General features: G+C 66.3%; 3 protein-coding genes across 48 annotated transcripts in view; 1 reads left to right on the top strand and 2 right to left on the bottom strand.

Moving 5' to 3' along the window:
- Positions 566 to 19,605, bottom strand: TNNT3 (troponin T3, fast skeletal type). Of its 42 annotated transcripts, XM_021081696.1 has the most exons (18): positions 17,992 to 18,069; positions 15,098 to 15,130; positions 14,984 to 14,997; positions 14,570 to 14,587; positions 13,243 to 13,260; positions 13,047 to 13,088; positions 11,805 to 11,825; positions 11,586 to 11,600; positions 8,942 to 8,960; positions 6,017 to 6,062; positions 4,999 to 5,115; positions 4,822 to 4,899; positions 4,456 to 4,569; positions 4,269 to 4,378; positions 4,099 to 4,189; positions 3,139 to 3,179; positions 2,505 to 2,545; positions 566 to 1,095 (listed from the first exon to the last, which is right to left on the bottom strand). In XM_021081696.1, exons 2-18 carry the CDS (start codon positions 15,112 to 15,114, stop codon positions 581 to 583), a joined length of 1,317 nt encoding a protein of 438 aa, XP_020937355.1. In that variant the 5' UTR covers positions 15,115 to 15,130; positions 17,992 to 18,069; the 3' UTR covers positions 566 to 580.
- LOC110259216 (proline-rich protein 33-like) lies at positions 19,750 to 25,507 on the top strand. Its single transcript, XM_021082606.1, has 2 exons — positions 19,750 to 19,996; positions 23,176 to 25,507. Exon 2 carries the CDS (start codon positions 24,031 to 24,033, stop codon positions 24,568 to 24,570), a length of 540 nt encoding a protein of 179 aa, XP_020938265.1. The 5' UTR covers positions 19,750 to 19,996; positions 23,176 to 24,030; the 3' UTR covers positions 24,571 to 25,507.
- LSP1 (lymphocyte-specific protein 1) overlaps positions 21,540 to 27,131 on the bottom strand; it is a 33,935-nt gene continuing 28,343 nt past the window's right edge. For all 5 annotated transcript variants that reach the window (XM_021082603.1, XM_021082600.1, XM_021082605.1 and 2 more), the window contains 4 exons: positions 26,559 to 26,693; positions 26,186 to 26,263; positions 25,971 to 26,073; positions 21,540 to 22,148 (listed from right to left, as the gene is read on the bottom strand). In XM_021082603.1, the coding sequence (XP_020938262.1) occupies positions 25,984 to 26,073; positions 26,186 to 26,263; positions 26,559 to 26,693 (303 nt within the window). In that variant the 3' untranslated portion in view covers positions 21,540 to 22,148; positions 25,971 to 25,983. The remainder of the gene's footprint in view (positions 22,149 to 25,970; positions 26,074 to 26,185; positions 26,264 to 26,558; positions 26,694 to 27,131) is intronic.

Below are 27,131 nucleotides of genomic sequence, written 5' to 3'. Positions count from 1 at the left end.
GCTCAGAGTATTTACACCAACTGCAAACAGCTGTGCCACACGGGGTGGGGTGCAGGCATCTGTATGGATGTTTGTGGGGTGGGGGTATGTGAGAGGGCACAGGCCCTTGCGGCGTGGGGTGCCCACCGTGTGTGCGCATGTGCCGTCGGGGTCCGTGACCTTGTTGTCGCCCCCCCCAACCGTGGCAGACCAAACGGGGCTGGTCCCTACCTCCCCCCAGCTCTGCCGAGCCCTCCCGGGGGGCGGCTGCCGACTCGGGCGGCTTCCTCTGTGGATACTTGGCTGTGCGAGGCTCTATGTCTTGATCCAATTTTTGTGATTTATATTTTCCGTAATTCTGTTTGGTCAGGACTTGCAGACTTGCTACAGAGCGAGCACTGTGTTCTGGTATAATATAGAAAGAGCAGTCTGTGTGTGCTGGGCGGCTCTCTGGAACGTGCTTGTCCGCCCCTTTCCTGGGGCTGCGTGCACCCCTCCTGCTTCTGCCCCATTTCGGGGGGACGATTGTAAAGTGTCCCACTGTGCCTGGGCCTCCTCCCGGGCCCCCTGCAAAGGCCAAGCTCTTCTGCCCAAGCCGGCTTCAGAGCCGACCCGGGGCGGGGGCTGCTCCTGGGAGCCTCGACCCCGGCCAAGGTGGAGGGCTCAGTGGCATGTGGGCTTGTTGGATGGGGGCAGAAGGTTCGAGGGGTGAAAAGTTCCAGCGACAGAAGGGGAAGCCGCACGCAGAGCCGGCGGGGAGCCGGGGCCTGGCACCCGTGGCCCAGTAGAGCCACAGCCCGGGAGTCTCTGGACCTGACCCCCGGATGGGCGCCCAGTGGCCCCCGGGCTCCCAAGCTGCAGAGCAGCCACCGTGATGCTTCTGCCCTCGGGCAGCCGTCAGAGCCCCTCCCACCCAATGAGCCAGCACACATGTGGTAGAGGGGAGTCTGGTAGCTTTATTCACAGACCCCAGAAGGTGGGGAGCGAGGATAGAGACGCAGGGCTGCCGGGGCCAGATGCCACCGTGTGGGTCTCTGCCTCTGGGAATCTCTTCAGCCACGTTACTTCCACCTTCCGCCAACCTTGCCCTTGGGCGTCGTCCCGGCCTTCTTGCTGCTGTAAATGGGAAGCGAGTCGGTCTTGAGCCGGAGGCTGTCCGGGATCCTGGCCCCAAGGCCTTTGAACCTGAGTGGGCTGTGGGGAGGGCGAAGGCCCGGCCCCAGAAGCCCCGGCACACCCAGCTCCCATCCAGCAGCCATGACTCACCTGTACCTGCCCAACCGGGCTCGGGTGGCTTAGTGCCCAGGCAGTTAGTAAGCTTAAGGAGGGGCTGGGGGGGCCTGGTCCCCCCACCCCTACCCCACTGGGCGCAGGCGGCAGCGAGACCGCAGGACCTGAGCCTGCCAGCCGGCCGGGAAACCACCCTGAAGGCAGCTCTCTTCCCAGCTACTTTGTCTCGTGTCTGCTGCAGGGGAAGCTGGGCAGGGGGCTATTCTGGGCCCTTCCTCCAGGTCGTCAGTCCCAGCCCAATGGACTCGGGGCCCAGGAGGCCTCTATCCTGCTCTGGAGTTTCAGCCCCTTGGCCACTGGTTAGAATGGAACCCTAAGAGGTGGTGGCTTCAGGAGCCTGCCCCGCCTCTGAGGCCCTGTGCAGGCCAGTGAGCCAGGCAAGAGCTGGGTGCAGAGTTAGGGTGAGGGGCTCAGAGCTCTCTTGGGACAATTTTGGGCTGGAATAGGCCCTGCAGCTCCCCAGGCCTGGTGCGGGGGGCCATGGCCTACGTCCCTCAGCAGGAGCCAGCTGAGGCCCTGCCAGCCACACACACACACCCACACACGCATGCACACACGCACAACTGGCTGAATAGCCTGCTCCCAAAGGGGCCTGCAGAAACTCCTGCCCTGCACAGCGGAGCCCAGGAGGAGGGTGTCCCCTTCGCCAGCCCCGACTACCCTCCACGGAGGGTGTGCCAGCCCAGCCCACCAGGCTCGGAGACAAATTCCCAGAGCGGGTGGCCCCTGGGCACAGGCTCTCCGGGCCTCTTCCAGCAGCTGCTGCAGGGAGCCCCGGGGACCCTCAGAGGGCAGCCTACGGCAGACCCTTCGCTGCCCTGAGGAACTGTGATGTTCACCCAGTGATGTCACAGGGGCTGGGGACAAAACCCCGCCTCCCGACTCCTCTCCCTGGTCCCCTTTGAGGTGACATGGTGCTGGGACGTCCAGGAACCAAGACTGGCTTTGCTAGGCCACTCTAAAGGCAGCGCTGGCGCCCTCGCAGAGGCCCCCCCACCCCTCGAAACCTGCCGTCCTCCTGGGCTCTGGGCGGGGGTGAAAGGAGGCTGCGGGTCCAGGGCTGCAGGGCCCCCACACGCTGGCCCACGCGGCCGGCCGGTTAGTCTGGTTACTGCTCTGCTGAGGGCCGGCTGCCACCGGCACAGGCTAAGGTCGCCGGGCCCCTGGTGGGGTGGTGGCGGCCGACCCTTGGGGCCTTGTGCCCTGCACAGAGCAAGGGACACGGGGCTACTCACTGCTTCTGGGCCTGGTCGATGCGGCTTCTGAGGTTGATGATCTGCAAACGACACAGACGACTTACCTGCCGCGACCGCGCAGGACCAGGCTGGGTGGCGGGCGGCCTCCCGCGCCGCCGGCCCCTCAGCAGCCTTGGCGGGCTTGGTCCTCTTACTGTGTCCCGGATCCTCCGGGCACGTCCTCTGACTCCCTCGTGGTGGCCTGAGCCTGAGACCTGGGCTATGACACACAGCAGCCCTGGAGCTGGCCACTTACCTTCCTGCCTGCGCGGGGTGTGGGGCAGGGGGCACGGCGGAGGGGAGGCTTAGTACTCAGAGCCCCTGCCTCTGGTGGCCCCTGAGCTCAGAGCCCGCAGCCTCTGGCTCCCTGGCCCAGCTGCTCCCGCCTGCTGCCTGCCGGGGAGGCCAGGGAAGGCCAGGCCTGGCCCTCGCTGCCCACAAGGACAGCAGGTCAGCCTCAGAAGTCGCCGGCTGCGGGCAGGGGGGAGGAGGCGGGCGGGAGGAGAGGAGGGGGCCTCCGTGGGCTCCGTGCCCCCGGCCGCCGACACCCGCAACGACCCAGGTGTTCGCCATGCGAGAGGCCCACCGTGCGTGAACACTCAAGCCCGGTCCACGGTGGACTCTGGCTACTTACAACTTGGCTAGCATCTCCACTCTGGCCCGGACGTTCATGATCTAGAAAGACCAAGACGGTTACGGGGCTGGTGGGTGAGGCGGAGGCTCAGACGCCCTGGCCTGCACTGCGCTAGCCTGGGCCGGGGCCCTGCTGGGTCCCCTAACTCCCGGGGACCCTCCGGGGGCCGTGCACGGGTGTGTCAGGAGGCGGCGCGCCCTTGGCTCAACCCATGGACACAGTGGGGACGTCTGGCTCTGGGCCGTCAGGCTGCTTAGGGGGCCGGCCCTCCCAGGGCGCAACCGGCAGAGAGCAGTCCTGCCAGCTGTGTGGCCCTGCTGGCCGGCGGGTGCCCCTGGCGGCAGCCAGTCCTCCCTCAGTTATGGGAAATGGAGACGCAGAAGGACCAGGCAACTCGCCCTCGGGCCCCTGAGGAGGCATCAGGATTCACGCGGCTGTCGCACTGCTTGCCGGCACCCTCCGACTCGCTGGCCCGTAGGGGAAGCTGGAGGAGGCGCCCTGGGAGCAGAAAGTCCCTCCCCAGGGACCCTGGAGCAGCAGGAAGTGTGGGCACCACGCCTTTGCGTTGGCAAGGCAGGAGCGGGCCAGGTTTCAACAGGCCGATGAGTCCCCAGGACTGGCACCCACACCCCCAGGCTGGGGAGGACCCCCAGGGACAGAGTCTGCCCAGGGCTCTCGGACATCCCCGGCGCCCACCCCAGAGTGGGCATGGCCGGGGTGGGTGGGCAGAGCGGGCTCTGGGGAGGAACTTAGGGCCACTGGGTGGGTTCAGGACTCACACGGGCCTTCTAGGGCCCTGAGGACACTGGCCCGTGGCGCCCTCCCGCCGGCCCCGGGGCGGGGCTGAGGGGGAGGCCAGCCTGGAGGAGGCCCCGGCATGTTCCCGGCAGGCGGTGGGGGTCCCAGGGGCCTGGGGTGGGGGACCCCACTGGCAGGCGAGGCAGGAGGTGCCCCACTCACGTCGTATTTCTGGCGCTTCAGCTTCTCCCCGTACTCGAACTTGTCAATCTCCAGCTGGTACAGGGCGTCCCAGAGCTCCTTGGCCTTGTCCCTGGGGCCACAGAGGAGGTTGGGGGACGGGCCCGGGAGCAGCCAGCGCCCCCCCCCCGGGGGGGGGGCGGGGGCCTCACCTCAGCTTGTCCTCACTGAGGTGGTCGATGTTGAGGGGCTTCCTCCGCTCGGCCAGCACCTTCTTCTTCATCTCCCGGGCCGTCTGCTTCTTGCCTCGCTTCTGATCGGCCTGAGGGGACACAGCGGAGGGCGTCGCGCCAGCAGCCTGGGCCGTGGGGGGGCGGGGGGCCCGCAGCCCGCGCTCACCTTGGCCAGGTAGCTGCTGTAGTTGGCGCCCATGGAGGACAGCGCCTTCTTTTTCTTCAGGTCGTCCTCCGCCCTTCTCTTGGCTTCCTCCTCCTCCCGCCGGGCCTTCTCCTCCTGTGGAGACCCCCCCCCCGCCCCCGCGAGGCCTCAGGGATGCCCTGTCCCCTTCGGGGCCTGCCGGGCTTTGGCCCCTTCTGGAGGGTCCACGTCCTGGTTGGGTCTGCCCTCCCGCAGGGGTTCTGAGGGCCTGGGGCCCCGAGCCTGTGGCCCTGGGGACTGGCCAAGGTCAAGGGAGGGTCAGGAGAGGGAGGCCTGGGCCCCTGGAGTTTCTGGGGCTCAGGGTGGGGGGGTGGGCGCCGGCCTCACCGCCAGCCTGTTCTGGCGCTCCCGCTCCTTCTCAGCCCGGATCCTCTGCTGCTCGGCTCTCTCGGCACGGCGCTTCTCCTGTGGAGAGGGGGGGAAGCGGGTCAGCCTGGCCTTGCCAAGCCTGGCTGCCCCTACCAGTGCCCAGCAGCGCCCCCTCACCCAGGACTAGGGACTCACGATTCTCTCCTTGAGAGCGACCAGCTCCTCTTCCTCCTTCTTCCGAGCCTCGAAGTGGCTGTCGATGAGGGCCTGCAGCTCCATAAGGTCCTTATTCTGGCGCTTCTTCTGGATGTCCTGTGGGGGTGGGGGGACAGGCCCATCAAGCCCACCCTTCCTCTTGAACCCATTCCTCCTCAGGCTGCTGGCCCGCCTGTGCACCAGCAGGGAGCCCTCAGTTGAGTTGCTGCCTTTCTGGGGGCCAGGGGCTGCCTACTTCCTCAGCAGAAGGGCAGGAATGGCCCCCTAACCCCGGCCCTGGGTGAGTCCAGGCCATGCACAGCCCTGAGGTCGGTCGTCAGCACCCCTGGGATAGACCGGCTCTGATGTGGCCTTGTTGTCGTGCTCAGAGAAGCCCCACATGGGCCGGGCAGAGAAGAAACTGGGGGGCGAGACTGTGTCTTGAACATGGGTGAGTGGGTGAGTGGAGAAAGGGGGGGAGGAACAAAGTGAGGGGTGATGGATGGAGAAAAGGGTGCCTGTGTGGATGGATGGATGGATGGATGGATGGGTGGGTGGGTGGATGGATGGGTGGATGGATGGATGGGTGGGTGGGTGGATGATGGATGGGTGGATGGGTGGGTGGATGGATGGATGGACAGATGGGTGGGTGGATGGATGGGTGGATGGATGGATGGTTGGATAGGGTGGATAAGCAGGTGGAGAGAGGAAAACACAGAGGGTGGGTGCACAGATGGGTGGGTGGGTAGGTGGGTGGAGGAAAGCAGGGGTGCACGATGAGTGGGTGGGTATCTGGATGAGGGGTGGAGAGACAGGCGGAATGAATGGGGGAGGAGGGAGACAGATATCATTACTGGAGGAGCCCCCTGTGGTCCAGGAATGAATGAAAGCAGAATGCCTGGAACCAGGAAGCCCCACCTTGGGCTGCTCTGGAGGGGGCGGCCCTCTCAGGCTTAGTCTGGGGCCTGAAGGCGGGGGCTGGGGGGAGACCGCATAGGCCTGGGTCCCGTCAACTCACATCAAAGTCGACTTTCTCCCCTTCCGGGATCTTAGGAGCAGTGAGTCTGAAGCAGAGAGAGAGAGAGAGGCTCATGAGTGGGGGCACATGGGGATCCCACCGGGAGGGCTGGCCTGACCCCACCTGGCCTGGCCCTGAGCTGGCCCTCCAACCCTCTCGCCCTGGCACCAGTCTGAGAGTACATGGCCTGAACTTTGTTCCTGTCAGATGCATGACCCACTGTCCCCAAAGTGGCTTGACACCAGGAGAAGGTGTCAACCTCTTAGCACCCCTCTGTCTTGCAACTTCTGGACCTCACGAGGGCTGTTGCCCACCCATCTGTCCAGGAAGGGTAGCCTTGCCTTCCATCTCCGACAAATAAACACATGTGGCCAGGTCACACCAGAAGGCAGGGGGGTGACCGCAGGCCCCCCAGGGCCTTTGGCCTCTGCGGGCAGGAACAGCCATCTCGGATGACACTTTGCATTTCCCTGGCTCTGCTTTGATCTTTCTTTCTGGGGACCCAGAGGAAGGGGGCTGCACAGAGAGCAGCGTGAAGAAGAAACGAGACCCCTCCACCACCACCCCGCTGCCGCCGCCCATCTGGCTACAACAGCCACGGTCCCGCGCCCTCCCTCAGGACATCCCAGATGGAGCAAAGAGTTAAATCAACAACAACAATGTCTTAGAACAAGAAGAAAGCGGAGTTGAACGTGGACCAGGATGCTGGCGCGGGAAAGGGTTTTCTAAGCTCGGAAGGTCCTGAGCAGGGAGCGATGCGGCCAGATGACTCCATGCAAATGAAAAACTTATGTATGTGGAAAAAGGCACAACGTGAAGGGGGGAGAAAACCAGACTAGAAAAATATTTTCAGCAAATACAGAGAAGACTTATATCCTTATGCAAACCGATGATTAAAAAAACACAGAGACGCCTCCGCCGTTAGATAAATGGGCAAAGGGCATAAACCAGCAGCCCCCAGGAAGAAAGACCGGCAGTCAACACACGCGGGAAAGGCTCCCAAGCCATCAAAGGAATGCGAAGGCAAACAAGCCAGCGAGGCCATTTCTCATCCCTCTGTCAGTGGCCGCGATGTGCAGGCACGTCGCGGTCCCCGGCCATGCGGTGTGGAGACCGCGCTGGCGGCCCTCGTGGAAGCCGTTTGGCAGAGGCTGTCAAAAACCCTTAAGAATGCTCCCACTCTTTGACCCAGTAATTCCAGTTCTGGGAATGCGGCCTAAGGAAATAACCCGAAAGGCAGAAAATGCTTTCCACCAAGCATTATTTATGACAGTAAAATATTGGGGGGAGCCTTAATATCCTGCACTAGAGGAATGGTTAGGAAAATTAGGGTTTGTCCGATTGATGGAATATTATGTGGCCATTCAAAATATTTAAGAAGACTATGTAAAAACATGGAAAAATACTTAGGAACAGCGCTGCATTTCAAAAAAGCAGAATTCAAGGCTGTATAGACAGTACGATGTTTGAAAAACAGCTCAGCGTTTCAATCTTTTTTTTTTTTTTTTTCCGAGCCCTATGCATGGAAAAAGGGTAGGAAGAAATAAGCCTTTTTATTTCTCTCTACTCTTTTCCGCAGTCTGGCTGGCGGGGTGGGGGAGTTAGAGATGACTTTTTTTTTTTTTTTTTGGTTGGACTTTTATGTATTTTCCAAATTTTCTTTAATGAGGTGTTTTATTTTCATAATGAAAACACAAACATTTTTTTTAAACTAGAAAATATCTTGTGACCCGGCAGCTTTCTTTAAAATTGCTGAAAAATAAAGTCCCGGAGTCGGAAGGTGCTGGCTAACCCTCCGTCTATTTCCAGGCTTCTTCTGAGAATCCCTAGCGCTTCCCTCCGAGGGGGCAAAGCTGGACGTGCGCTGATGAGGCGTCTGGCTCTGTGGAGCTGAGGCAGCGCGAATGCCCCCCCCCCGGGGTGGGGGGCCCTGTGCTGGAACTCATCAGAAACAGAAAAGGCGGGACAGTCGGAATATGGCAAAAAAAATCCCTCAGGGAGTTCCCGTCGTGGCGCAGTGGTTAACGAATCCGACTAGGAACCATGAGGTTGCGGGTTCGGTCCCTGCCCTTGCTCAGTGGGTTAAGGATATGGCATGGCCGTGAGCTATGGTGTAGGTCGCAGATGCAGCTTGGATCTGGTGTTGCTGTGGCTGTGGTGTCGGCTGGCGGCTACAGCTCGGATTAGACCCCTAGCCTGGGAACCTCCATATGCCACAGAAGCAGCCCAAGAAAAGGCAAAAAGATGAAAAAAAAAAAAAAAAAATCCCTCACTTCCTCCTGAGTGGGTCAGATGAGGGAATGGGGCCCTTTGGAACTCCTGGGGCTCAGATGCCCTGGCACCGGGAAGGATCGGGGCTCGGGTCAAGGTTCTGTTCTGAAGTGGGTTTCGGGGTGAGACCCTCCCTCCCGTGGCCCCACTCCCACCTGTTTCGCACAGAGGGCCTGGGGGCTCCCTGGGCCTCCCTCTCTCTGCCCCGTCTCCCCACCTTCCCAACGTCCTTTCTCTACCCTTGGCCTCCTCCTGCAGGAAGCCCTCCTGGCCTGCACTGGATGGGCTGGGGCGGAGCCATGCCTGCCTGGACCCCAGAGTCATCTCTGTGCAGCCCCGGGGTAAAGCAGCAGGTGGTCTCTGACCCCACCTGGGGGGCTCTGGCTGCCCCTGTCACCCCATCGCACCACGTGCCTCATCAGAAGCTGGACTCTTGAACACCACAGCGAGGAGTGAGAAACGGCCGCTGTTTTGCAGGGGTCTGGGTCCCCGGGACCAACATGCTGCCTTCCTGTGGGGAGTGGTTCCCCCGGTGGACCCCACCCATTGAGACTGCCCTCTCAGTGTCTCCAAGCGTGGACTCCAGGCCTTGCCCTCTCACCCAGCGCCCGCCTGCCCACCAGGCATCCAGCCTTGCCCCCAGCCCATACTTACTTGGGTCTCGGCTTCTCCTCTGGGCAGCACAGCGCCGACGTGGGGAGGGGAGAGAGGCCAGGTGAGACGCCCGCTCCGGCCAGGATGGCCGCCTGCCCCTCCAGCGGAGCCCACCACCCACCCCTTCCCACCTGCCAGGGGCAAGAGGGTCTTGTCTGTGCTCCGGCCCACATGGGGCCAGGGGCCAGGAGGAAATGGAGACCAGAAGTCCAGCAGCCTCAGGGCCAAGGGGCAGGAGAGGAGGGAGGGGCAAAGACTGGGGCAGGGGAGTGTCCCCCTGCCCACTGACCCCCCCCGCCCCGGCGTCAGGCAGAAGCTGGGAGCGGGCAGTGCCAAGACCCACCGCGGAGCCTGCGCGAAGCAGCAAGGCCTGGGCCTTGGAGGCCTTGTGCGGGAGATGAGGAGGACAGACAGGTGGACGGGCGGCCACGGGAGAGGGATGAGAGCCCTGGAGACAGACCCCGGCAGGCCGGCCCTCTCATCTCAGGACGGTCCGGACACGGCCTGGAGCACTGCGAGCGGCCAGGGGCCCGGCCTTACCTGCCTCGTCCTCCTCCTCCTCCTCCTCCGCGTCTTCGGGGCATAAGCACACATGCAAGAGAAAAGCCAGCGAGGCTGCAGGGGAGCGTTGGGGGCGTGAGATGGGGCCACGGATGTGGGGCTGGGCGGGGGCCACCAGCCGAGGGACGCAGCTCGACCCCTCCTCCCCTGGCCGAGGGATGGCCGGGAAGCCACTGGGGACCCCAGCTGAAGGCCAGAGGATTTCTGTCTGGGGAGGAACTGGAGGGGCTGCGGGACCAGGAGGCCCCCCGGGGCTGGGGAGCCAGGAGGGCCTGTGGGTGCTAGTGGCGGGCTTCTTCAAGGCTTCCCCTGGGAGCAGGCAGTTCTGGGGACCTGAGACAGGGCTGGCCGATGACAGGTGGCCTGCGCAGGCTGCAGCTTCAGACCCGAGACCCCGCCCGCCTGGGCCAAGCGGGCCTCCCCTCTTGTGGGGGCTGCTCCCTCTGACTCTCCCAGCCTTCCTGGGCCCTGGACACAGCCCAGGGTGTGCAGCAGGCCTGGCAGTGCCTCGGCCCATCCCTCAGTGCCTGCTTGGGGCCCTGTGGTGGCGACGACAGGGCCGTCCACGTGCGAGGCCCTCGGCCGGTCTGAACCACGAGCGCCCCCACCCACCCTTGGGCTCACCCCAGGCCATCGGGGTGGGGAGGGCTCTTGGCAGGGTCTCCCCTCTGTCCTAAGCACCCCCAACAAGGGCTGCTTGGGTTTCAGGGGGGCCGGCCAGCTCCCCGGCACACGGTGGGGGCAGTCTGTGTGGGAGATGGAGGGGTGGGCGCTGTGGGCGTAGGTGCCCAGGAAGAGCGGGGGCAGGGCGGGGGCAGCGCCGCGGGCACAGGGGCCATGCGGTGAAGCTCCCGCAGGCAGCAGGCAAGTGGGCAGTGGCCTGGCATCCCCACCCTGTCTGCCTGTCTATCTGTCTGTCTGTCGGCCTCAGGGCTGGATCCAGGGCCACCTAAAGCCCTGGCCCGGACTCAGGTTCCTGTGAGGCCCGGTCCCCGGCGTCCACCCAGCATGTCCCTTCGGGCGAGACCAAAGTGGCCTCACTGAGGCCAGTGAAGGGGGGTCCTCTGGGGGCCACGCTCGGGATTCAGGCCCAGCCCCGAGGCCCCCCTGAAGCCCCTCAAGGCATGTGGATGCGAGGCCCTGACTGGAGCCTACAGCTCCCCCCCGCCCCAGAATGGCAGCAGCCCCGCTGTGCTGCGCGGAGGGCAGGCCCGCCGGGGGCACCACATGCTTGGGTGTGGCCAGCTCCAGCCCAGGCACGGGGGATTGCCCGGACCTGACAGAGTGCTGGTTGGCACGCAAGGCCCCTGGCTGTTCCGGGTCCCTGACGTGCCCACCTGGGCCTCAGCCTGACGCTCTGCTTCACCCCACTGGCCTCTCCAGCCCCCTCCTTCCCCCTCCCCCCACCCACTGGCTTTCTGGGGCAGAGAGGGGGCCACCCGCCCTGCCTCTGCTCTGCTCTCCACCCCGCCCTGCTGGATCCAGAGGGTCCCAGTGGACCCCAGCACAGCCTCTCAAGGCCTGCACCCTTCTCGGGCTCTACTCGACTCTGCAATTAGCCTCAAGGCTGGTGACCCTGTCTTCTGCCGGGAGCCCAGGAAGGGCCTTGTCCCCTCGTTCTGAGTGCTCGGCCCATACCCTGAGCCAGACTCCAGGCCTTTGCTGTCCCCAGACTGTCCCTAGCCGGTCCCCACCCTGTCCCTAACCTGTCCCTAGCCGGTCCCCACCCTGTTCCTAACCTGTCCCAGCCTGTCCCTAACCTGTCCAAGCCTGTCCCTAACCTGTCCCAGCCTGTCCCTACCCTGTCTCTAACCTGTCCCAGCCTGTCCCTAACCTGTCTCCAGCCTGTCCCCAGCCTGTTCCTAACCTGTCCCTAGCTGGTCCCCACCCTGTCTCTAACCTGTCCCAGCCTGTCCCTAACCTGTCCCCATCCTATCCCCAACCCGTCCCTAGCCTGTCTCCAGCCTGTCCCCAGTCTGTCCCCAGCCTGTCCCCAGCCCACAGGAACAGCGGCGAGTCATGCCAGCTGGGAGCAGGAAGCAGCGGCGTTCAGGCCGTGGGACGGGGCTGGGGGCCCGCGTACCTTCTTGAACTTCCTCTGCAGAAGCAGCACCGTGGGGGGAGGGGGAGAGAGAACCAGCCGTGAACTTGGGGCTGAGATGGGGGAGGCAGCAGGCCAGCAGAACACGCCGTGAGTGGGTTACGCGGGCCCTCTTGTTCCTTCTCAGCCAGGCTGCGGCTCACACTCACACTCACCACGTGTGCACACGCGCCCACACGAGACTGAAGTCATGGCACATACCTGGTTCATGAACTTCATGGACTAAGGAGGGCCATGGAACAAGAGGCAATGCCCAGGTCAGAGGTCAAAGGAGAAGGGATCCGAGGTTAATGGAAACAGCACGTCGCCACGGGCGGGTCAGTGGCCAGGCCGAGGGGTGGGCAGCGTGCGGGGAGTGAGCAAGACATGGTCAATGTCGGCCGGGGCAGCGTCCCCAGGCCTGTCCCTGCCTCGCACACAGGCTCTCCGGCCCAGGTCTTCCGTCCTGAGGCTCGTGCTGGTCTTGGGGCGCCAGGGTCCTGCCTTCCTCTGCTGCCTCCCGCTTGCCGGCTTCTTTGCCCCCCTCCAGGACTCCACGTGGCCCGGCGGGGTGGCCCGCGGGGCCTGGAGGGACAGGGCCTGTAGCCCAGGACTCGTGGCCCAGCCCCAGAGTGGGGGACACGCTGGCTTCTCTTCCTGGCCTGCGACCCCGGGCGCCAGCCCTCAGCTGCTCCGACCGCTGCTCCGAGCCTGGCCTTCTCCCCTCCCGCCGTCTACCCGGACCCCACGGGGGCAAGCTGGGGGGGGACTGGGAGGTGACGAGGACTCAGCTGGGGGCTGACGGGCCTGGCTGGGAGCACAGGCTGCAGGGGCTGTTCCACCGTCGCCCCTCGATCCCCTGAGGTCTGGTCTGGGGCCCCACCCGACCCTGCCGAGGCGTCGAGCACCTCGGGGCTTTTACCCACCCTGGGGTGGACGGCTGGCTCAGCAATGTCCCTGGGGACAGCTGGGTCAACATCCAGTCCAGCAGCCCCCCACTGACCCCCTCCCTGTGCTGGGGGGTGGGGACCCCTATCTGCAGCCCAGCCCCCCACTGACCCCCTCCCTGTGCTGGGGGTGGGGACCCCTATCTGCAGCCCAGCCCCCCACTGACCCCCTCCCTGTGCTGGGGGGTGGGGACCCCTATCTGCAGCCCAGCCCCCCACTGACCCCCTCCCTGTGCTGGGGGGTGGGGACCCCTATCTGCAGCCCAGCCCCCCACTGACCCCCTCCCTGTGCTGGGGGGTGGGGACCCCTATCTGCAGCCCAGCCCCTGTAGGGGTGGGTGCTGGCCCTCGAGGAGGCCCTCTCTGGTCAAGCATTGGCCACGGTTAGTGGGTTACGTTGGGGCCACATGGGGGGCCCCTTGGCTGGCTGGCACCCCACTGGCCCATCCTCCCCCACCCGGCGTGCCCAGCCAGCCCCGGGCCCCACATGGGCACCAGAAGTCCTGTGCCCTCATACCTTCTTCATGGACCTCATGGACTTCTGCAGGCGGGGGGGGCGCTGGGTGCGCGGGAGGCGGGAGGAGAGACAAGAGGTTAGTTGGGAGCACACACTGCACGTCCTTAGACGGGGTGGGGGCACGGGGCACCGGGAGGCTCTGTGGAGTCAGAGGGCTGGCCCGGGGTCCTGGGCCGGGGTCCCGGACCCCACTTACCTTCCTCCTGGGCCTCTTCTGAGGTGGCAGCCAAGGGAGCAGTAGGGAGGGAACGAAGACACACGTTAGGCTTAGAGGTTGGGGCTAGGAGTGGCAGGAAGGGGGCCCCTCGGGGGCAGAGGCAGCGGGCAGCCCAGGGACCAGGGGAGACTGGCCCTGCAGAGCCAGCCTGTAGGACCTGGGGCGGCTCGGGCCTGGGTGCTGCCTCTGCAGCAACTCGGCCAGGTCCTGGGGGCTCAGCCTGATGGGAGGCTCCCCTGACGGCAGGCTCTGTGCAGGGAGGGGCTCCCTAAGTCTGACTCTGAAGGTGACGGAGGTGAGGACAGAGGCCTTGTCCGTGGGTGACATAGAGGCCCAGCAGGAGGACATTGCGGGGACCCGCCCGGGCCACCACCTGCCCCAGGGAAGGGTGGCTCCTGGGACCAGATTTCCCGCCCCTCAGAAAGGAGTTATTCCACATTTTCAGCAGAAAGACATGTCTTGCTCACGTTGTTAGGGTAGCCAAGTGTTTTCAAAATATTGTCAAAACCTAGTGCTTAGAATGCCCCCAGGAGAGCCCTGCCGGCTGAGGTCTCCAGGCAGATGGCAGGGAACAGCCTGTGCCGCCTTCCAGGTAGGCTCCCACGCCTGCAGGCACGACCCCCAGCCTCCCACAGCCCCCAGGGGCCACGGAGGGGCCTCCAGACCCCCGAGGGTGACAGCTCCAACAGGAAGGGGGCGGGGGTGAGGATGAGAGACACACAGACGCAAGATACGGAGAGACACAGAGACCCAGAGAGAGACAGAGACACAGAAACAGAGACACAGAAAGGCAGAGACAGAGAGACTGAGAGACAGAGTGACAGAGAGAGGGAGACAGAGACACAGAGAGAGACACACAGAGACACAGAGAGAGACAGAGACACAGAGAGCAAGAGACAGAGACACAGAAAGGCCGAGACAGAGAGACAGACAGAGAGAGACAGACAGATGCAGGCAGGGCTCACACACCCAATCTTGTTATTGATGAGGTGAGAGTTTTCACGCCCAAACCCCAGCTTACGACACACACCACTGGACACACGATGAGACTATTATGTATAAATGATACATAATAAGACAAAAGTGTTAGTGCGGGATTAGTGAGTGTTTTCTATTAATCGACTAACGAGGTGGACCGTTAGGGGTGATGGCAACGGATTAATGAGGAGGAGGTGGACGTTAATTGGCGAGCCCCGGGGGGGCCTGAGGCCTGGGGGGCCAGGCTGGACGTGCGGCGCGGGGTGGGGGAGGGTGGCTTGGGGGAGCCCTGGGGCACAAGGGCACTTTCGGGGGCAGCCACAGTTACCTTCCTCCTCGTACTCTTCTGCAAGGGGGTAGAACAGAGGGAGGAGCAGTTAGAGGCCCCAGGGGCAGCCTGGAAGGGGAGGAGGTGGCGCCCCATCCCAGGCCGGGAGGAAGAAGGGGTTCTGGCGGTGACACGGCTTGCGGGGAGGGCGCGGATGCCCAGGTCCTGCCATGGGGTGCACAGCCTGCTGCCAGGCTGGGTGGTGGAGGGCGGGTGCGGACGGTCCTGGGCTCGGGGACCCGTCCTCGGAGGAGGGGCGTGGGGCAGGAGCAGGAAGCTCATCTACGGAGGGGTCCGTCGGTCTGGATGCAGCTCCCAGCGGGCCCCCAGGAGAGGTGCTGGCAGCAGCGGGAGGGCCTCCCACCTGGGTTTGCTGCCCAGAGGCTGATGCAGAGACGGGGCCTTCACACTTACCCTCGACGTGTTCTCTGTGGGGGAGAGAGGGGGTTAGGGGCTTTCTCTCAGCGGCTCCTCTGGCCTCTGAGCACGGCTGAGGTCCGGGGGGCACGGTGCGGGGCGGGTACTCACACTTCCTCGTCCGACATGGTGGGTGGATGGTCTCTGCGGGGAGGGGGGAGACCAGGACAGACTCAGGAGCAGCCCTGGCCGGGGTGCGGGGGGGCGCTGGGCTGGGGGGGTGCGGGCGCGTGGAGCTGGGCTGAGAGGGGCCGAGCGTGGACACGCCCGAGGGCCGGCTCTTGCCTTGGGTGGGCCCCGCCGCACAGGGGGCCTCCTCATCAGGCTGCCTCGTTTCCTCCACGGCTCCAGCCCCCACCAGCCCTCCTCGCCCCAGATCTGATCCCACTCGGCCCCCTCCCTGCCCTGGCTCCGGCCTGGGCCTTGGAAGCCGGGCCGGGAAGCTGGAAGGTCGAGGCGGGGCCGCCAGCCTCTCTAGAGCGTTCCCCAGGAGGGTCGTCCAGAAACACAGGCCGTCCAGGCCGCTCTGGACCCTGGAGCCGTCCTGCTGACGTTGCTCCAAGCCTCCGTCCTGGTGGTCTCTGCCCCTGGGCCTCGGGGCGGGGCGGGGGGAGGCTCGGGACGGGGAGGGGGGCTTCCCTCCTCTGACGGATGGTCTCCTGTGAGCACCCAGGTCCTCTTGTGGGGGTGCCCAGCGGTCCCCTCTGAAAAGGCTTCTTCCAGAATCCCAAGCGCACACGCGCCGTCCTCCCCCTCCCCCGACCCATCGGACGGTGGACGGAGCCCTAGCTCGGGGCGGGGTCTGGGCTGCTTCTCTGTGTGGTGCCCCCCGCGCCCCCGCCCCCCGTGCCCCTGCGAGGTGCTGGGCCCTGTGGATGCTCGCACTTTGTCGCCGTCTGTGGGGAAGCTCCGTGCCTGGGCCTGGCCGCACGTGTCCAGGCGTGGCTGACGCCGGGCCAGCGGCTCAAGCACTGCGATGCGTGAGCTGGCCACCGTGCCTGAGGCGGCCGGTGCCTGGGAAGGCTCCGAGCAGCTGCGTCAGAATGTGGGCCAGGGCTGGAAACGCAGAGCTCAGGACAAGAGGCTACAGCTCACTTGAAGACAATAGTTATGGCCCCTCCTGGGAGCTTTGCGTAAGAAAAACACAAGTTCATCACCTAAAGATGCATTCACGTCGCATTGCTAAGGTGGGAACAGTTTTCCGAAGCCTCTGTCAAGAATGTTAATTTTCCCAGAGCAATTTAAGCTCCGTGCAAAATTAAGCAACGGATCTCTGCTGACCCCTCCGGGAAGCCAAGCAGCCCGTTCCCATCCTAAACTCTCTCCCTGCGCCGCTGCTGCCCCCCCCCCAAGTTACAGCCTCCTGCTGGTCTGTAGTCGGGGTCTCCTGTCCCGTGCGTGGCCCAGACCCTCCTGGTGGGCCTGCCCCTGGACCCTGGCTCCCGACCCACCCCGCCCAGGCCACTCTCACTAGATGCCCCCGCCTCCCGCCCCACCCAGGCAGCCGGGGAGGGTCTGGAAGAGCCCAGGCCTCGCCCTCCCATGCCCACCTCTCCCCCTGGCAGGCCTGACACCTGTCAGCCGCCTTGAGAGGGGGTGGCCATGGCCTGAGTCCAGGGGTGGGTTATTTTTAAGGAGCCAGCAGCAGCTGAGGAGGCCAGGAATAGGCGCCGAAATCAGCCAAGACACCTCTGCCCAGAAATCCAAGACGGTGGCAGGGGGGCTGGGAGGGCAGCAGCCTGCTCAGGTCTCAGCCACCCCCTTCTCTCCCCTGCCCCCCACCCCACAGGTCTCCTGCGCCCCTGAGCTTCCCTGTCTTGCCCCGTCTTCTGGGCCAGAGTCCAAGGGGGCACACGGGCGGCCCCCACACCCCAGGCAGGTGCCCCTTCCCTCCCCAAAGGGAAGCTGAAGCCCCTCTGGGTTCCTCTGCCCCCCAAGCCCTCAGTGCCCCCGCCTTCCATCCGTCCCTCATCGTCGTTGGGGAGGTGCCCTGGGTGGGCTCGGCTTGGGGGCAGGGAGGCATTTCAACAGCTGAGAAGGCCACCAGCTGTCCATTGAATGTTCTGCCCTCAGAGGTCACCACTCCTTGGGGACACTCCCCCCTCCCTTGCTTCCCAAGATGGGGGCGGGAGGCAGGGGGCCCGGTCGCTCTCTTGCCCTGGCCCCTGACGGCATTCCGTGACCCCGGCCCCTATCCCATCTGGCAGTGGCTCCTTGCCCGTCTCCTCCCAGGATGGTCATGGGCACCCAGGGCGGGCACCCTGGGAGCTGCCCAGGGAGGGCGCCCTGTCCTGTGATGTCAGATCCAGGGGCTCGGGCAGGGCGGGCGGGGCCTCCCGGGAGCACGTGCTTCTCCCGCCCAGGCAGAGGTGGGCTCCCCACCGCTCCTTCAGTCTTGCCCCCAGCCCAGGCCCCGTCCACTCTTGTCCTTGACCTCTAGACACCACCCCAAGTCTGCTGGGGTCCCAGCCACCCCTCCCCAGAGACCCGCTCCTGTGGGGGATCCGGCCAGCCCCATCTTAGTCTTTACAAATGGTGGCCTTGGAGGCAACGGCCCCGGGCGTCTGGGAGACGCGGACCGAGGCGCCCTCAATTTAGTCCAGTCCCGTGAAAAGGCCAAGCCAGCTACGGGGCCGCCTGCAGCGGGCGGCCTCAAAGCCCTGGGCAGTGCCCTTCCTGGCCTCCTCCCTCGCCTCTCTCCAGCCGTCTGCCATGGGACGGGCCTTCTCGTCCTGGGCCTTCCAGGGACCCCGCCTTCCTCCTCCGGGTCGGCGCTGGCCCTGTGTTCTGGCCTGGGGCAGCTGCTCCCACGTGCCAGGCATCACCCCACAATGCCAGCACCCCAGACCTTTGGGACCTGGGGTGGCTCCCTGGGTTCCCCAAGATGCTGTGCTTAGAGTGGAGAGGCGTGGCGTCCTGGAACAGGGTCCACCCTGGGACCCCGGGCCGCGCCCAGGCCAGCCCGCACACGGTGGGCCCCGGGGGCTGCTCGCAGCTGCACTGACCTGGGGCTGGTTCTGGAGAAACGGGCAGGAGCTCCCTGTGGACAGGACCGGCTCAGGCACTGCCCGCTCGGCCGCTCGCCCTCATGTTATAGTGACATTCGATCTTTGCTGGCAGCCCATTGGCCAGGGGCTGGATGGCTGGGCGCGTGGGGTGGGCAGAAGGGGGCCGTGCCATGAGGCCCCTTACCAAGTATAGGAATAGCAGAGGAGGAGGCCCAAGGAGGAGGATGGCTCGACGTGTCTGGAGGAGGCGAAGGCTGCCCTCCTCCCTGGGAAGTGTCAGCTGCTATTTTTAACGCCCCCCCCCCGACAGTGGGCACATCCCTGACAGGCTGAGGAGGGGCAGGGAGGTGTTGGGTGGCCCTGGGGGTGCAGCCCAGCTCTCTCCTTGGGCCTGGCTGGTGTGGGGTCCTCAGAGGCAGCTGCCCCCACCCCTCTGAGGGGGTCTGCCCAGGAAAGGGGTCCGCCCAGCCAGGCTGCATCCTACGCGCCCCAGGGCCCCGGCCACCCATCAGAGGGAGCGGCCCCAGGTCGCCGAGACCCCCATGGAATGGAGAACCCTGCGAGTCCCAGCCAGGCCCTCTGAGTCCCACTTAGTAGCCAGACCTGGTTCCTGGGTGATGACGCTGGGACAGGAGCATAAACGAGCAAGAAAATTGAAAGCCAAGTCTGATGGCTGGATACCTGGCCTCCCCCCAGTGGAGCTGCTTCCAACACCAGGGGCCACACCTCTTCGGTCGGCCTGGGAGCTCCCTGTTTGGGGGTCCAGACCCTGCTGGCCTCTCTTGCCCCCAGGCGGGGTCCGAGTGCTGCCCACTGCCCACTGTGTGCCAGGGAGCTCAGTCTTTCTTTCCATAGGAATACAGGTGCCACCATCCAACCAGCAGACACCTCACCCAGGGCTTCCCATGGTCCCTGCGCTTCCAGGGAGGCCAGGAGCCCCTGCAGCCGCACCCTTTGGGTGAGGGAGACTGGGCAGCCCACACCATCCTCAGACCTGGAAGGTTCCAGGTGAGGTGCTGGCCGAGCATGGATAGTGGGTCCATGGACTGGCCTGATGCAGAGCCACAGCAGGTGGGCAGGGCGCAGGACAGGGGTCAGTCCTGGGGACTCTGGCGACTCCAGGCCCGGGTTATCGGAATGGCTGGCTCGCCTCCCAACCCCAGCTCCCCCTTCCCAGTCTCTGCGCCTGCTCTGGGCCCTCAGAAGCTTCTGGAAGGTTTCCCCTGGCACCTCGGCCAATTTCCACAGGTCAGAGATAAGGCCAGAGGGACCCCAGGTAGGCAGGGCGTGCCTGCCGTCACACAGCAGAGGAGGCAGGGCCCTGGGCAGGACAGAGCTCCCAGCCCGCCTCCCTGGGCTCCAGGCTGTTCCTGCCTTCCTGCACCTGTCCTCCCATCCTGGGCCTCGGTGGGAACAGGTCTGGGGGGGCCACATGCAACCCCGATCCTCGGCCAACTCTGACCAACTTCCTGTCCAGGGAAGTAGAGACACTTCTGAAAAGGGCCCCGAGCAGCTCCTGGGCTGTCGCTCCTTTCGCGCTGTTGACGGAGGACCGCCACCCACCCCCAGGCCCAGTCCTGCAACATACGGATGCAGGTACACAGGTGGGCCAAGCCCAGCAGGCAGCTTCTGGCCTGGGGAGCCCTGGGCGAGCCCAGCCCGCTGCCTGTGGATGTCACGCTCCTGGGGGCTGCTGGTCGCACCCCGCCCAGGCCCACGGTGTTCTTGGGGGCTGCGCCCACGGCTGGCACTCAAGAGGCCCTGCAGTGGCCCCGCTCGGCCAGCAGAGGAGGGTGGCTGCCTGCTCAGTGGCTTCGGCCTCTGGCAGGTGCTCTCCCCTGAGTGGGCCAAGCCAGAGAGAGGGCACTGAGGTCAGAGCGGGGCAGGTTTTATTTCGGGCATCGGCGACCTCTCCCCTCGGGGCACCAGGCCCGCGGTGCGACCGGACAGCATCGAGCCGGTGCTGCTGGACGGGCCACCGGCTGCGGAAGGCCTGCGACAGGTAATCCATACCCCGGTCCACCTGGCCTGGCTGGACTGAGGTGGGGGGAGAGGGGGGCAGGGCAGGAGCCTCCCCAGGGGCCGGAGGGGGTCCAGCCTGGCTGAGGGTGGGCACTGAGCTCAACCCCAGGAAGGGTTCGAGGGCTGACTGGTCAGGGCCTCTTCCCAGGGATCGGGGCTGGGGGGGGCTTCTCAGGTCTGCAGAGCTGAAGGGAGCCACAGAGCAAGGAGGCGGCCACGGGGGACCAGCCTCCAGAGTCTTGACTCCGGGTTTCTGCGGGGGGACCCCCAGGGTGGTGGGGGAGGGCAGGGGCCCCTCAGTCTGGGTGTGCATGGCGAGGGGTGGCAGGGTCCAGGGACCTTGAACCTCGCCTGGTATCCCTGAGCTGACCCGGGCACCGGTGCTGGTGCCAGCCTGAGCTCCACGGCTCGGGCTCTGCCAGGCCGCAGATAGAAGCTGCTGGCGCAGCACTTTGAGGGTGAGCCTCTCCCAGCCCCACGCAGCTGCCACCACACTCGCCCTGCGAGCTCCTGCAGGGCTGATCAATCACCTGCCGGCTCTGTAAGGGATGGGCATTCAGTGCCCGGAGCCGGGGAGCAGGTGGGCGTCTGGCAGGGGCCCTCAGGCACCCTGGCAGGTGGCAGAGGCCCCTCTGGGCCTCTGCAGTGGCCAGGCCCCGACCCTCAGGTTCTGCAAGGCAGGGGCGGGATATCACAGCAGAGGACACAAACCCTCGGTCCTGGTCCCCGAGGCCAGGCTGGGAGCCGGGGACACTGAGAGGGGCTGGGGTGGCTCAGAGCTGCGTCACTGGCACCACCACACCCACACCTGCCCCCCGCCAGGGCCGTCCAGCCTGGTGGCAGCTCACCTCCCAGCCATGGACCACGTGGCTGTCTCTGCCTGCTGCCCTCAGCTGATGTCCCACTCAGCCAGGTGGGAGTGTGAGAAGACCTGCCCCCGGGGAGATGCGCCCCTGCTGGCAGAGTGGCCCTGGACACACCCCCGAGGTGGGCCACAGTGGACACAAGCTGCCCAGCTGGCTCTCCCCTTCTGGAGGCAGGCAGATGGCCCTTTCAGAAGCCGGGTTCTGAGCGGGCCCAGGTCGAGAACGCCAGGGGCCCGGGGGGGGGGGCCTGCTTTTGGGAGGGGGTGCCCCGACCCTGAGGGCAGCGGGGCCTGTCCACAGGCGGAAAGAGGAGGGCGGACTGGGGACGACGGCCCGGCTCCCCCCAGCACGCGGCCCACCCACCGGCCGCACGTCCACGCTCTCCGCGTGCTCGCGGCCACGGCCTGGTCCCTGCCAGCCGCCCCCTCGACAGCCCTCTGCCCACCGCCCACGCCGTGCCTTGGTCCGACTGCCTGTCCGTGACCTTCGCCCGCCGTCCTCCTCTCCCCCACCCGCTCCCGTCTCCCCACCACCCTCCCATCCATCCCCACCCTCCGCCCGTCTCCCTGAGCACCTGGCGCAGGATGAGAGTGACTCCACGGGGGGTCTCGTCCCCGAGGGTGCACAGTCTAGCGCCCAGATCAGAAGTGCACACTGTTCCAGGGTCTGTAGGGTTTATAATGGGCCTGGCGTGGGGGCGAGGGCCACAGACATCCTGGCAGAGAACAGAAACCCCCCGTCACTTGCACCCCAACCACACACCTCGGACCCCAGAGTCTCACACACAGGGGCCCCTGGACAGGGCAGAGGCCCGGGCCGCCCACTGTATAGGAGGAATGGCCCCCACAGGTGACCCCAGAGCCAGCATGTGGAGACACATGGAGGTTTACTGCGCAGATTGGAGGGGCCGTAAGCGGGCGGGCGGGCGGGGCGGGGGGGCAGCACAGAGGTTGGTGGCTCTTGACCCGGAGGCCCCGGCACGTGCCCTCCCGGGGGGCTCGTGGCTTCTTCTCTGGGGGCCGCCCCTTAGCGACCGGCAGTCAGGGTTCCTTCCTTTCCTGCGCTGCGAGAGGGTGAGGCTGGGAGTCCAGGAGCGAGAGGTGGCCGTGGTGGCGGCTGTCGGTGGGTGGCGTGGGTGGACTGGGCGGGCTGTGAGAAGCAGCAGAGCAGAGCTGGGGGCGTCTGGCCAGCCCCGCTCCTAGGCGCGTGGATCCGGAGTGAGGTGGTGCCGCCAGCCTGCCCGTGGTACCAGCGGTCTCCAGAAAGCTGGAACACAGGCATGGTGGGGGGGGGGTTAGGCTCTCATCCGAGGAGGGTCCTGGTCTCTCTGGGTCCGCCACCAGCCTGGAAGCCTGCCTCCTGCCCTGGTGCCCCAGTGCCGGGCCCTGCTGGGGACGCAGGGTGCAGAGACACTGCCCACCACCAGTTTCCCTGCTAGCCTGGCAGCCCCCCAGGCTAGACCCAGGGTCCCCGCTGCTCCTGGGGTTGCGGCCCCCCCAGGGGTGGCTGCCGCCCGGAGCGAGGCCCACAGTCCCCTCGGGCCCCTCCACAGGCAGATCGGCCCCTGCCTGACAGGGCCGGCCCCCACGGCCGCAGCCCCAGGCCCCTCCTCCCCCGACCGCCGGCCCCGGCTCGGCCCAGCCACCATCTGTCAACGTCCTTGCAAGCACGTGGCGCCCAGAAACCAGGGCGTGTGGCCTGGCCAGGACCACCCTGCCAGGATGTCTGCGGGAACCTCCCACTTAGCGGAGCTCAGCGAAAACCGCTCCCGCCTCCCCCCCATCTACCTCTGATGATGCAGCCCCAGCCCCCAGCCCCTGGCCGCCCCCTCGCCGCTGGCCCGCAGCGGACGCGCCTGTGGTCAGGCCGGCGACGGCCAGGCGGCCCTCACGTTTGCGGCAGGCGCTCTTCCTGTCCTCGCGGGCGGCCGGCCCAGCACGTGCCTCCCACTTGGCGCTCGCCCGTGGGTCTCCGGGCCGGCTCGGCGCACATCGGGGCCTGGAGCCGGGTGCCAGCCCTGGCCTGTCACCCGCCAGGCGCCTCGGGCCTCGGTGGCTCATTTCTAAACTGGGCGATGGCGGAGCTGCCCCCGACCGTTGAGGACGCAGACCTAGCATGCACCTCGCAGGGGCCAAGCGCTCGGGGGCCGGGCTCCTGGGGCGGGGATCCTGAGGGTCAGGCTGCGGCCCCGCTGGGCCTTGGACCCCTGCCCCCCAAGGGGGCCGTGTGCCCCCCGTGGGGAGGCGGCCTGGGGGGGAGGAGGGCTGGGCTCACGCTGTCCCTCTCGCCCTAGGGCGCAGTGATGCTCATCTCGGCCGCCTCCGTGGCCCCTGAGACGGCGGGCCCGGGCCCCCAGGGCTCCCCCGGGCCCCCCCGCCCCTGCTGCCCAAGCCTGGGAAGGACAACTTGCGTCTGCAGAAGCTCCTGAGGAAGGCGGCCCGGAAGAGGATGGGCAGGGCTGGGCCCGCTGCCCCTCCCGCGGCCTTCCGCACCGCCCTGTCCCCCGTGAGCGAGGCCAGCCACGACCCGGAGACCCCAGCCCCATGCCCAGCCCAGGCCCCGCAAGCGGAGGCCCCCCTGCCCCGCTCCCCCACACCCCGTCATCCACCACGTGGCCTCGCCCCTGCAGAGGTCCACCTTCTCCTTCAGCCTCACCGAGCGCAGGAGCCTGGCTTCTCACTTCAAGGCCGGGGGGCCCCAGCACGCGGCCCCGGCCCCAGAACCCTCCCGGTCCCCCAGCGGCCTCACCCAGGTGCTGGCCCCCGCCGCGAGGGGCACCCACATCAGCCAGGTGCACATCCGGCTGGCGCCATCCCCGCAGGCCCGGACTCCTGAGCTCCCCCAGACGGCCCTGGATGGGGGGCTCGGCGGTCGGGACCAAGACAACGACGCCCCGTGCCCTCCTGGGGCTCAGGCCCTGATCCCAGTGGCCCACATCCGCCCACTGCCCGTCGGGGCCCAGGCTGCCAGTCCCTGCCCTGAGGCGCCCCCTGTGCCCAGGCCGCCGCCCGGCTTCCAGGCCTCGGTGCCCAGAGAGGCCAGCACCCGGGTGGTGGTGCCCATCGCCCCCACTTACCGCTCTCCAGGACCCTCGCCAGACCGGCTGGCCCCTGCGGCCCCTGAAGCAGGGCGCCTGGAGGAGGCCCCCATGGCTGACCCTGCTGCTGAAGCCGAACAGGTCTCCAGCCCCCACGGGGCCTCGGCCCGTGCCCCACCGTCAGGCCCCCACCCATGCCCTGTTCCCAAAGTGGCGCCCAAGCCCTGGCTGAGCGGCTGGACGCGCCTCAAGAAGCAGCTGCTAGAGGAGGCGAAGGAGCCCTCCTTCCTGGGGCCGGAGCAGAGCCCCCCAGGGCCCCCACACCAGAGCCCAGGACCCGCGGAGCAGGGGGTAATGGCCCCTCCCAGACCGGCACCCCGGCCTCCCGCCTCCCGGGCCTCCAGAATGTGGGACGCGGTGCTGTACCGTATGTCGGTGGCCGAGTCCCGTGGCGCCCAGGCGGGGCCCAGGGATGGGGCGAGCACCCCGGGCGGCCTCGGCCGCCTGCCCTTCCTCTGTCGGCCGCGCTTCAACGCCCGGAAGCTGCAGGAGGCGGCCTCCCGGCCCCCGCCTGTGATCCACCCTATCCTGGACCTAAGCCCCCAGCCCAAGAACTTCAACCGGACGGCAGCAGGCTGGAGGCTCCAGTGAACAGACGGGGAGACCCCCAGGGCGCAGTACGGTGGGGTGGACAGAAGAGGGGCTGAGGGTCCAGCTGGGAAGCCACGCCGTTGAAGAGGGCCCCGGGGCCAGACAGAGGCTGTGGGGAGCCGGGGTGGGGCGGGCTGGGCAGATGGAGGCCTGAAGGGTGGTCACAGCAGGTGGGAGGTGGCAGGAGCAGGTGGGGTTGAGGGGGAGCTGGGTGTGTCAGCAGGACAGGCTGAGAGGAGCCTGTGGAGGTGTGGGGCAGGGGGTGCTTGTGGGGTGAACCCCTGGGGAGTCGGGAAGGACATGAGTCTCCCTGCGGCAGGGAACGGGGTCCTTAACCTTGTGGGGCAGGGCCAGCCAGTGTCTCTGCTTGGGCTGGGGGCAGGGGTGCTGGAGGCGGTCCCCAGAGGGGCCACCCCTCGGGAGGGCCCGCCTGGGTCCAGGGAAGCTGCAGGCAGGGAGCAGCTTTGAGTCCTGACACTTGACAGGGGAGGATTCCGGGGCCCCCTCCCTTCTGCCAAGAAAGACTGCAGGTGACAGGGAGCTGTGCAGAGCGGGGCGATGGGAGAGGGGTGGGGTCTCCGTGTCGGCCGGGGCCGGGCTTCGGGGTGTGAAATGAGGGGTATCAGAGAACAGCCCAGCTGAGGGGACAGGGAGGGGCTGTGGCCTGGCCGGGGTGGTCAAGGGGACCCTGGGCCTCATGCAGCTTTGGGGGCCCCCATCTGCACCCGGCTGGGGTCGGACTCAGGACGAGCGCCAGGGCTGTGACGGGGCCAGCTGCCACGTGAGAGGGCCACGGAGGCGCTGGGGAAACTCTGGCCGCAGCCCCTGGGAGCAGGACTCGGGAGGGGAAGAAGGGGCTGAGGGTCCAGCTGCCCTGCCCAGGACGTTCTGGGGCTGTAAATGGATTTTAATAAAAGTGTGTATCGTCGCGGCCGTAGGTCACCTTTCCGACTCTTCGCCAGGAGACGAGACGGGTGGGGGACAAAGGAGAAGCTCCCCTTTGGGACGGCTGGGCCAGACAAGGTTCTAGCCCCTCTCAGACCCTCAGCACACCGCCAGGCAGCGCCCGAGCTCCCAGGCCTCCCTGCTGCCCCCTTCCTCCAGCACCGTCCCCACAGGGGCTGGGACACCCTCACCTGGCTTAGGAGCCCAGATGGGACCTTGGGGCCTCTTCCTGGAAGGATGCCTGAGCTTCCCATGGGGCTGGGAGGGGCTGGAGCCGGGGAAGGGGCCCGAGTCAGGGCAGGAGGGCAGGCCGGGCGGCGGAGGCAGGCTCTGGGCAGCTCCGAGGCTGGGCCTTCGGCCTCATGGGCCGCCCGCAGCCCCGTTTCGGCCGCCACATGCCCAGCGGCCAGTTTCACACACAACACCTCCTGCCCCAGCCGCTGGCCCGGACTCACCGAGAAGGGCCACTTAGGGCACGGAGCCTTCGTCCACAAGCACCTTCTCGTACTTCCCGTGTCCGGCGGCCACGAATTTGTACCTCTTCCCAGATGGGGTGCTCTGGGGGGCGTGGGGGCCGGGAGGGAAGGTGAGGGCCGGGGGCAGCGGACGGCCCCTCTGCTCTCACACCGGGACCCCCGACCCCCCTGGCAGGAACCGCTCTCCGACCTACCTTAACCGTCGACGAAGTCTTGGGGCCCCCTTTCTGCTCCCAGAGGCTCTTCTTGCTCATGTCTCCAGCAACAATATCCTGGGGCAGAAGAGGGCCAGGTCATGGGCAGAGCCCTGACCCGGCGGCTCGGAGCCCTGGGCGCTTCTGCCAGCCTCGCAGGGCCAGGGGCCCAAGGCCTGCCCACCTGCCTCCTTGGGTGAGAGCCCCGAGGACGAGGTGGGACAGGGAAGGCCAGGCCACCACACAGCCCTCTGCAGGGCCGGCCCGGCGGACCTGGCCTCGTGCCCAGCACTCGGCCTGCCCACCGTTCAGCCTGACAGTCTCAGGGCAGCCTCCCCAGGGCACTCAGCTCTGCCCCAGGATGGGGTCCTACCTTGCAGGAGGGGGGCTTGGCGGCGGACTGAGCCTGCACCTCGCCCGTCTCCCACCGGCTCTTGGTGCTCGCCACGGCCATGCTGGGCAGCTCAATAGACGGCTGGCGGGTCAGCTTGTGGGCCCGGCCAGCAGTCTGCAGAGGAGACAGAGCCCAGGACCACCTTACTGGACAGCCACATGGAACACATCTGAGAGGCCTGAGTGAGACCCTCCAGCCCACAGATGACACCCTCTGTACTGTGTTCCCCCAGGAGGGAAGGGAGGGCTGCAAGCTTGCAGAAGAAAATGGGGCTTCCTCCATCCGGGCAACTTGCGAAAGTCCCCTTATTCTGGAGAGCACAGGTGAGATGGTGGGGTACGAGAGGCATGCTGCTCATGGCACAGGGCTGGAGGAGCAGCAGGGCAGGTGGAAGGGTGTTGGTTGAAAGGAGCAGTGTTGGTTGTAGAGAGAAACATCAGCTGAACAAAGAAATATTGGTTGGATGGAGGGGTATTGGTTGGATGGAGGAGGCGCTGGTTGGATGGAGGAGGTGTTGGTTGGATGGAGGGGTGTTGGTTGGATGGAGGAGGC

Source organism: Sus scrofa, chromosome 2 (genome assembly GCF_000003025.6).
Source record: "Sus scrofa isolate TJ Tabasco breed Duroc chromosome 2, Sscrofa11.1, whole genome shotgun sequence".
Taxonomy (NCBI): domain Eukaryota; kingdom Metazoa; phylum Chordata; class Mammalia; order Artiodactyla; family Suidae; genus Sus; species Sus scrofa.
Note: the sequence above shows the minus strand (reverse complement) of the source record. Positions and strands in the feature narration are given on the sequence as shown.